The following is a 10,735-nucleotide window of genomic DNA, read 5'->3' as shown; positions in this document are numbered from 1 at the left end:
TCATGCCTCCCCCCTCTTCCTCCCCCGATGTTAGTTTAAGAAAAAGGTTTAATTCCAAATTACCTCTTCTTCTTCTTCTTCTTCTTCTTCTTCTTCTTCTTCTTCTTCTTCTTCCTACTCAGACTCATGGGCTTGCCAATTAACTGTCACGATCTCTGCTTCTTGGATGTTGTCCTGTATCTGTGTGCCCTGCCGCCTTCGCGCACACTCACTGGGTTTCCGTTATGTATTTGTGTTTCTCTTCGGTGGAGTCAAGTCAGAAGCAACCTGCGTAAAGTCCATCATGCAAGAAGAATCGCTTACCAGTTTGCTTTGCCTCTATGAGTCTTCCTCCACCTCCTATGAGTCTTCCTCCACCTCTTAAGTGACAAGAAACCCAACTATTTGTAATGATGGCTCAACTTGTATTCTCAAAGATGTAGCACATACAGTAGGCATTTGCAATAAATTTTAGGTATGGTGGTCGCCAAACCTTGCAAGATTGTTAGTCCTACCCGGAGGAATGAGAAATAAGAGAGAGAAAGAGCGTCCATAACTTTACACACAATTCCTAGGATTTTTTGGAATATATTCAGGTCAGGAGCCTCTTCCCCGTGACCATTTAAAAAAAGTAACGTGGCTAGGGACGCGGTATTTCTTAGCTCAAGCTCAAATGAGCTTGTGTGAACAGTGAAATAAAAAAAAAATAGGATATTTTGATAGCAAACACCGAGAACTGTTTTAAGTGCTTGCAAAATTTCATCATGAAATGACATTCGTGGAAGTCGTGAAAAAAATGGATACTCCAAAAATACTAATCGCTCTCTCCAAATGTAAGACGTTTCTTGACACTATCAACATTATGATAGTGTCAAAAATCTTCTTACATTTGAGATAGACGGAGTACTTTAAAAAGCATTTTGGAGTGCTATTTTTTGCCCTAGTGTTCACGAATGTCATTTCACGATGAAACTTTGTAAGCATTCAAAATATTTGTCCAAGTTTGCTAAAAAAGCAAACTTTTTGGACTTACAATAAAAACAAATTCTTACTATTCACCACAAGCTCATTTGAGCTCGCGAGTAGAAGAGAACTTTCGCGTGGGTAGTTACTAGCAGATAATATGTTGTCCTAAAATAGCATGGCTAAAAGAGAATCAGTTTTTTCTTCTGATTTCTTAGAGAGAGACAGCTTTACAGAAACGAAATTCACACTCCAAAAAGTTTTTCTTGGCAGAATTAGCCAGAAAAGGCAGGCATCCATGAGTTACTACCCATCTAAAAGGCTCAAACAAATCCAAAAATAAACCCTTTTTTTGCAGCACAGCTAGCAGCCAGCGAGTTCTTTGCCCGTCTATAAATGAGCCAAAACCCAAGCCAACCCGAGGCACAAAGCTCTGCAACCAGAAGCCAAAACCGAACCGAGGAAGCAGCTGCACAACAAACCGCAGACTGAGACACCGTCGCAAGAGAACGAGAGAATGGCGGCCATCTCCTCCACCTCCTACTTCTCCTCGCAGCCGCAGCTGCCGGCGTCCGGAGGCAGCAGCAACGGCCGGCAGCCGCGGAGGCGTCGGGTGGGCAGCTGCGTCATGCTCGAGGCGGCCGCTGCCTCTGGTAGTGGTGGCGGCGGCGCGGTGGTGGGGAGGACGAGGAGCCTGACGGAGGAGGACCTGGAGGAGCTCAAGGGCTGCCTCGATCTCGGCTTCGGCTTCTCCTACGACGAGATCCCGGGCCTCTGCGGGACGCTCCCCGGTTTGGAGCTCTGCTACTCCATGACGCGGCGGTTCCTCGACGAGCAGAGGGCGGTGGTCGGGCAGCTGGAGCCCGCTGCGGCGGCGGCGGCGCCCATCCCGGACTGGAAGATCTCCGGCCCTGGTAAGACTTGTTTCCTGTACACCTGTTTGTTTATGTTCTTGGTAAAATTTAAGTTTTGGAGCGATGCGAAGGTGTTGATTTTGTTCTCTGTTGTTTTGGTGTGCGAACTCTCTGATTTGGCGATGATTAGAAGTAAAGTTTGATTCAGATTATTGGATTTTCTTGGTTAAATTGAGGTTTCATGTCTGATACCGTAACATGTATTCTGAAGATATAGGATGTCCATGCTTCAATACTTTGTACCAGACAATATGCATCCATGTTATTGCAGAATGAGGGAATTTGCAACCAGTATTAAGCAGCAGTTCAAATTTAGTGTCTGACTTAGATCATCCCTGTTTTCCTCTGAATCGTGCTCATTAACAACAGTTGTACCATTTGTTACAAACTCATAAAGTTGCGATATTCTTTTTGTTATGGGACTACGATATATCTGCTGTGTTTATATGAGTTGGTGTACAAATTTGAGGCAATCAACTGAAAATATGTCAATTCAGTTGATTCGCTGTGAGTTACGATTGCCCTCACCAACTCTTGGTAGGATATGGCCAATTCTTGTTGTATAGATTTCAGTTTCGCCCTTGTCTTGATGGTGCTTTGCATGGTGTAGTCCGTAATATGTCTGGCGTGGAAAATTGTAAGCTATTTCTTTGGCTATTCATAAAAGGTTAGGTTAGGATGGTAGGCACTCCCAAGATTCTACTGACCTTTTCGGTTGTTGCGTATCCTATGGTTTTGGTTACATCTAAATTTGATGCCGAATGGAAAAAAAATGAAAGGAAAAAAGTTTGAGCATAGAATGGAGAAAGCAATGCTAGTACTCTTAGTTCTATTTTATGGGAAATCAAGATGAGAGACAGGCAAATAAAACAAGCAGAACATATCCCCCAAAAAACAGAACATGTGACTTGGTCATTGATTCACTTTTCTTGGTAAGGGCGAACTGTCTTCTGCAAGACAAGCTTCACAACAAAGCAAAGCAAGAGCAGTCCCCACTGAAAATTATGCTCCTCCCTCCAACTCATATTTCCTCCTAAAAAATGTAAAAATTCGAAGATGCGCTAATCGTGCTACCCTGACCCCAGCAGTGCAAAGCATGTTCTCCATATCTGTTTGATTTGCTGTTAATTTAATCATGAGATTGTATTTCCTTGCAAATAACGTACTGCTCATGGCTGATCAGCAACTATTTGCTTTGATAGGTGATAATCCAGAGGAAGTGAAAGCTAGGCTCAAGTATTGGGCTCAGACAGTGGCATGCACGGTCAAACTATGCAGCTGATGGAGGTTGGTAGTGTGCTGGTTCTCTCTTAACATATATGCTACTACAAGCTGAATTGGAGGTGGCTGAAGTTGAAGAACGATGCTTATATGGTATTGGGCTTGGTGGGCAAGTGCAGAGGAGGTGCTTCTGCTTCGTGTTATCGATGCGACAGAACTGACCACTGCTTTTGCAAAACTTTGGAGGGGGAGAGGATTGCTGACAACATGGAACTGAGAAATCGCGAGGCGGTCCGCAGTCGAGCTTTTCTGAAAGCATCAGAAGCTCGCCAGTCCTCTTGGGTGTCTTGTCTCTACATGGCGCAGCGTTTGCAAGTGCCTGAGACCTCTGCTTATTTCTGCCCTTCCTTGTAGTGCTCAGGTGCTCCGGTTGCACCGTCCTGCACCGGCTTGAGCTTTTCAAATCCTTGGGTGGATTTGTTCAATTATAACTTTGTTTTATTGCTCCTTTCAGCTTAGATTTGCTTTGGAGCAGTAGACCTTGTATAGGACTTGCATGTACATATCTGTTGATTCTGCTGTACTGCACTCGGAGGGTGCAGAAACAGTTTCTGAAATAAATTTCTGCGTCCAGCCTAACAGCAAACTGGGGCTGCTGAAATTGTGAATGTTATATGGTGGCACTGAGCTGAATCTGTGTAGCTTCAAGACTGAAAAGGAAAGATGAATCACATCACTAATTGGGTGTATCATCAGACCGAGAGGGCATGGGATATCTTTAAAACGTACCACCTCTGTCCTAAAATATAAGACGTTTTTTGCAGTCCAAATTGAAGTGTAAAAACATCTTATATTTTGGGACGGAGGCAGTACATTATACGGCTGTTTTAGAAATGTATATACTGTAATTATTCAGGCCAGGAACTAGACTGAAGAAGCAGCACACGGTAAGAGCAGGCACCCCACAGGTCCATCAGGCACGCTGGAACCAGTTGGTGCTAGAAATCGGAATCTGGCGCCTCTCTTCATCAGTCGTTACCCGGGGAAGGATTAACCCAAGGCGATCTCTCTACCCGACGATCATCCAGCAGCAGCAGGCACCTGAGGGGAAGCACCGACTGAGCATTGTCGCAGAGAACCTTTTATTGATGGAGAAACCCTTGGAGGCTTGGACATAATGCATCTGGTGCTTCTCCAAACCCGCCCCTTTGAAAGACCTGGGAATTTTTTAATTCTTTTTCTTCCGAGTAGCTTTGGCCATAACATGATCATGATTTCTGGTTTTAGGCTTCTGGATAAGAATTGGACCCCACTTAGAAGAAATGTCTCAATAGTAGGTTTAGTACTCTTCAGTTTTTGTCAGAATTAGCCTACTCCATTGAGCTGAGCAGGGATCTTTCTAATGGAGCCCAAAGCTGCAACCATTTACACAGGCAAAATTTGTGTCTTGTTTCACAAAAACATCCTCATCTTCATCAGATACAGCCACTTCAAATATACTCTCTCTGTAAAGAAATATAAGATCGTTTAGATCATTAGTGTTCTAGACGATGTTATATTTCTTAACAGAGGGAGTAGTTAGAGGTCTGCTTCGGCACCCCCCCCCCTCTTAACGTATAAGGGCATTTTGGGCATACGGTGCTTAATGTATCCTGCGCCGTATGCGGCGTACCCATACAGGTAGAGCTGAGCGCACGGCTCGAGCCGATACGGCTGGCTCGCAACTACCCTCTCCCCGTCGCGCGAAAAAAACCCACGACCTGCGCTGATCACGCGGCCCCTTCCAACGTCGCCCCGCCCCGCCGATCGCCGCCCTTACCCGCCTATAGCCGCCTTTCCCCGCCGATCTAGACGTGATCACGCTGCCAATTCCAACGTCTTCCCGTTCGGCCGATCGCCGCCTTCTCCCCGTCTTCACCCGGGGTCTGGCCGGCGCGGACAGATCTTCGAGTCGCCCGCCGTACGTGATGTCGCCTCCGTGCAGGTCGTCGCGGTGACGTGGCCTACGTGGACGCCGTCGCCGCCCGCAACTCCGTGATCAACCTCTCCGGCAACGTCCTCGCCGTCCGCAGCCACGCCAGGCGGGCCGAAGTGCACGTGCATGCCATGTAAGCCTTCTAGTTCGTCAAAAAAATTGAATCTGTAAATAATTATGTGCAATCACTTGTTAGATAAGAATTTCTCATCTGTATGATCGTAGTACATTTAGTTTGATTTAAAATTGATAGATCAATTTTTATTATAATATTGCAGTGTAGGTTGAGAGATCATTTAATGGATAAAGAAACTGGATTTACGGATCTGTTTTTGGACACGAGTGAGTGGGATGGTAGCGATAGTGTTGATCGTACGAATGGTAATGATAGTAAAGATGATGATGATGGCAGCGACAATGAATCCTGGTCGTCGTATGATAATTTACCTGAGGAGGATTTTGAAAAGAAGGAGGAGGGTGCTTGTAGTGAAAACGTAAGTGTCTTGTACATTCTTTTCGTCGGATGAAGAACCATATGGTACTTACACGTGCATATGATTTTTTTATGTGCAGGAGGATATTGACGTTCACAACAAGGAAAATCATGGTGTTGAATCTTTCGGGGATAACATAAGCCAGGTTCGGTCCAAAATTTAAGATGTCATTGAATAATAAATAGTTGGTAATGACAACTTACACTTGCTTATGTGGAATATTGTAGGCTAACTTTGATGGTTGGAGTGGTGAAGATGGATATGAGCATGAGGATGGAGCTAATATGGACATTGAGGAAGCTGAAATCCAGCAACGTGCGCTGGAGACACAGTTGAAGGTTATGGGTATGACATTTGCATCACAATGGGAGGCTCACATGTTCTATAATAACTACGCCAAAGACCGTGGATTCAGTATCAGAAAAAATAAGGTGAAACGAGGAAAAGGACCTTCAACCACTGTTTGGTATAGGAGATACGTTTGCTCGAGGGCAGGAAAGCGTCGCAGTAAATTTTTAAACCCGGAGGGCCATACCCGCAGGCTAAGACCAGAGATTCGTTGCGAGTGCGGCGCACATTTAGTCGTGAAGTTGGACAAAGGACGTGGAGTTTGGTTCGTGGCAGCTTTTATGGATGATCACAACCATTTGTTGGCTAGACCAGATGAGGTGGTATTTCTGCGGTCACATCGAGTGATGGGAGATCACCAGATAGCCGAGATCTTGACGATGGAAGGAGCTGGGATCAGAAAGCATATCATTGTTGACAACTTCATTAGCAGGTATGGCTCGTATGATAAGTGTGGGTTTCTGAGACGAGACGTGTACAACCTATGTTGCCGAGAAAAAATGAAGTTGATTGCGAAGGGTGATGCTAACACGGCAATTGGGATTATGAGGAGCAGAAAGGAGAAGGATCCAGAGTTTTTCTTTGAGTACGTGCTCGATAAGGAGGGCCGCTTGAAGAGCATGTTCTGGTGCGATGCACAGTCGCGGCGGGACTATCAACTGTATGGAGATGTCACGGTGTTCGACAGCACATATAAGATGAACAGATACGGTATGCCGTTCATCCCCTTTGTTGGTGTAAACAATCACCGTTGCACCACAGTTTTTGGTTGTGCCATTGTGTCCGATGAGACCGAAGCAACGTACGTGTGGCTGCTCCAGACATTCCTGAAGGCCAATTGTCAGAAAAAGCCAAGGTCAATCATCACAGATGGAGACGCTGCAATGATACGAGCTATTCGGTTGGTTTTGGTTGATGTGTTGTACCGTCTCTGCTCATGGCACGTGGAAAAAAAATATGCAGAAGCACCTTAATTACAAATCGCTAAGTGAGTTCAGGGCACTCTTGTACTACTCCACCTCTCCAGCCAACTTTGAGGCGAGATGGCATGCTTTCGTTCGTAAATGGAAGACTGATAAAACAGAAGAGTGGTTGAGTAGGATGTACAGGAAGAGGAGTCTATGGGCAGCATCATATCTGTCAGATGGTTTTTTTCTGGGTATGCGCAATAAGCAGAGGAGTGAAAGTCTTAACTCTTGTCTTCACCTGCACTTGGACGGCGGTATGACTATTGTTGACCTAGTTGTGCATTATGAGAATTGCATAGTCCGACTACGTGAGAACGAGGCGCATGATGACTGTGTTTCAAATCAGTCATTGCCACCATCAGTCACAGAATATAAGGATATTGAGAAGCATGCCGCCAAAGTATTCACTCATTCCAATTTTTATAATCTTCAACAAGATCTGAAGAAGATGGGAGAGCTTGAGATTTTTGAGACGCTAGTGGGAGTTGACTGCCACACCTTCATCATGACATGGAGGAATAACCGGAAATTCCAGTTCAGCGTGAATTATCGAGCTGAAAACTCTGAGAATATGATAGACTGCAGTTGTGGACGAATGCTTCGGAAAGGATTGCCTTGCAAACACATTCTGTATGTGTTGGTTCATCTCAAAATATCTAAAATACCTAAGTGTTGCATCCTTAAGAGGATGTCGAAAGTTGTGAGAGGTGGGCTGCCTGCACAGCGAAAGAGTGACTTGTTTGGCTGGGGTTGGACAGGGGCAGAGCAGCGTGCTCGCTATAGTCAACTCAGTATAACAGGAGCTGAAGCTTTTTATGTTGCTTCAAATGATCCATTCGTCTATGATGAGTTGATGCAGTGTCTGCAGAATATAATAGCGAAGAAAAAGGTCCCTGATGATGATGCCGTTGGTAGTACAAGAAATGTGCATGAGGAGCCACGTCAGCCGGAACAACATGTTGATGTCATAGATGATCCCGTGAAAGTTTCCACGAAGGGCACCCCTAAACGGAGTAGGACAGGGCGGGCAAAGAAAGATCCAAATGTTACAAAAAATGAAAGACCAATATCATTTTCTGAGAAGAAACCCGGTCCTCTTTTTGTGGCATTTGTAAGAGAGAGGGCCATAGACGGCAAAGGTGCCCTGAGAATGAAAAGTAAGTTTTCCATAATTTTAATTATTTTTTGGTTCTCTCTTCACAATTGTCTGATGAGTTGTTTACAATTTGTTATGCAGGAACCGGGCATAAAGAGAACCGGGCATAAAGATGAAGTATTCATATCAATTGAAGGCACTGGCAATTTCAATTTATTTGTTTAAGAATAAGAGAGATGGCACTTTGAGTTCATTCTTTAAACCACCTTGTTCGATGAAAGTCATTACCACTTTCAGTTTATTTGTTTAAGAATAATAGACATGGCACTTTGAGTTAATATTTATGCCACCTTGTTCAATGTTATGAGACATGCGATTTATATGAGGACATGCGATTTATATTTTTATGTGTGAAACATATTATATTTGTATGAATGTGTTACTGCTGTCATGGCTTAGTCAACTTATGAACATTTTTAAATTTAATGTATGTGACAATTTTTTTTAAAAAAAGCCCCAGCCGTGGCCGGCTGCGCGCACGGACAGTAAACTACAACGCCTTCTGGCCGCCGAGCGGGGAGGCCACGGCGCACAGCAGGGCATTCATTAATGTTCTGTAGCGAGCTTGTGAGAAGGCGAAGACGCGGGTATGTTAACTGGTCGGCGCGTCTCTCCGCGGGCGAGGTGGGACTAAACCTACTCGGCACAACGCGCACGAAGAGGATCGGCCCACGCGCCCGACGCGCGTCGTTGATGGGCCGACAGATCGCCATATTCCCCAACGGGATCATTGCATGTGCCCGCTGGCTGGGGCGGGACGAGACGTGCGCGCCTGTCGGTCGGCCGGGTGCTGGGCCAGCAGACCCGCGCGTGGCGCACGGCCAATGGCGCCAGCCGGCACTAGCTGGAGTGCGCGGGCCCGCAACTGCCTCGGCGGGCGGCCACCGCACGGCCTGGAATATTCGTCGGATCCAGCGCCGCTGCTGCCACCAGAATCGACGTGGGATATTGTGCAGGTTTTATCCACACCGCACCAACTCAGGACGGCGGGCATATTTTTTAATAAAAAATGACCGCCGCGAGTAGGAACAACAACAACAGTACATTTAGGGGCAAATTCTACACCAAATTTCTACAGCAAAGTGTGGCGGCTAAAAAAGCGCCACACCTTAGGCACAAATTTCTACAGCAAAAGCCTCTTCCAGCTGTGGCAAGCCTAACCTTAGTAAAAAACCAAACATGTACCTAGAAAGATGTGGCACGTCACACCTTTGGCGTGCCTAGCTAAGTCATGAACCAAACATGCCCGTAATATCGCAGAGGCAAACTGATACACTTTAGGACAGAAAAAATATTACTTGCCCACACACATTTAAATGTGTAGTGTCTCACGAAAGCAATAAATAAAACGTGAAAAGTTGTCGAAATCTATCCCAGTGCCATGTCGCATTACAATCGATCAAAGTATCCAACAACGGCAGGGAAACCTTCTACGGGACTAAAACCCTACCGATGCTAATACCTACTCCTTCTCCATGATTTTAACAATTTTCATCTTCACTTTCTCTAATCTGTTGACCTCAGAAAAATGATTTCCGCGACAATACGTGGCCTTGACTCATTAATCTCTTGCTGGTTAAATTCATGTGTCCAGCGATCTCCGTCCCAGTATTTTATGCACCACATCACAAAAAGTCCACAAGACACTCTGCAATAAACATGTGTGATCAGCTTAGGATATAGCATGCACTTTCTTGTACTCATTTAACTTACCCATCATGTTGTGCCAGCATTTTATACTCATTAATTGGCCACGATGAGACATCTGGAAATTTTTTTGATTCAAGAATAGAGTTGGCCTCCATAATATCCTTAGATATTTCAGCTCTCTGAAACAAATTAACAAACAAGAATTTAATGTATGACTCAATAATTTTCTGAATGCGAGTGTGAAAATTATGGCATACCAGGGTGCCAATCATATTGCGAATTCTTTGGCTAATTGCGCCTTTAGAATTTGAGTCAAGAACTTGAAACTCCTCCTTGACGGTGTGTATCACTATGGTTATCCAATGATTATCATTAACATGCATAGGAAAATACGCCTATATAGTAATCAAATGATGTTAGCTCAATTAAATAGTAATGAATAACAAAAACAAATAAATATGAAAGAAATACCTTGTCCCGTCTGAAATACTCATCCATTACTCTTGCGACGACTTTTGCTTTCTTTGTAACTTGTTCTGATTCTAAATCATTAATTGACTTGGTCTTTCCCCTAGCCCTACCCAACATAAATTTTGGGAACCACGTTGTTGATATGAAATGGTCAGAGAAATCACGGTGCTGTAGGTGTTTACAATATGCATTGATTATCTGCATACATAAACAAAAAATTTCTATCAACTTGTGAAGTTCAAATGAGAGTATTGTTAAAACCAAACTCATACTTACAGCACCATTCAACCATTTAAACTTGAGGACATCGTGAAGCATAGCTGGCGTGCATATGTCCCCATCTGGTGGTGGCATATCGACCATGGTTCGGTGTGCATGCTTCTTTGTCGATGCGAGAGTCTCAACAAAAACTCTGGCTGCCTCTATGTGATCCGGAGTCATATTAAGAGTACTTTCCAGAATTGAATATGGTGACGATGCAAACAGATCTAAAACAATGCAGCTACAGTTGTTAAAAATAATAAAAAATTTACGTAACGCATGAATGAATTATAAAGTAGTACTTGACTTACTTTTTTTAACACATTTCTTGCGGG

At 44.4% G+C, this 10,735-nt stretch overlaps 1 protein-coding gene across 2 annotated transcripts; it reads left to right on the top strand.

Annotated features, from left to right (window-relative positions):
- Positions 1 to 1,356: 1,356 nt before the first annotated feature.
- On the top strand, positions 1,357 to 3,750 carry LOC119277862. 2 transcript variants are annotated; one of them, XM_037559197.1, is made up of 3 exons: positions 1,357 to 1,856; positions 3,059 to 3,143; positions 3,322 to 3,750. In XM_037559197.1, exons 1-2 carry the CDS (start codon positions 1,460 to 1,462, stop codon positions 3,136 to 3,138), a joined length of 477 nt encoding a protein of 158 aa, XP_037415094.1. In that variant the 5' UTR covers positions 1,357 to 1,459; the 3' UTR covers positions 3,139 to 3,143; positions 3,322 to 3,750. The 2 variants fall into 2 exon arrangements, with proteins under 2 accessions (XP_037415094.1, XP_037415093.1); XM_037559196.1 differs by having other exon boundaries at positions 1,359 to 1,856; positions 3,059 to 3,750.
- The last annotated feature ends 6,985 nt before the right edge of the window (positions 3,751 to 10,735 follow it).

Source organism: Triticum dicoccoides, chromosome 3B, assembly GCF_002162155.2.
Source record: "Triticum dicoccoides isolate Atlit2015 ecotype Zavitan chromosome 3B, WEW_v2.0, whole genome shotgun sequence".
NCBI lineage: Eukaryota > Viridiplantae > Streptophyta > Magnoliopsida > Poales > Poaceae > Triticum > Triticum dicoccoides.
This window is presented reverse-complemented; position numbering and strand designations above follow the sequence as displayed.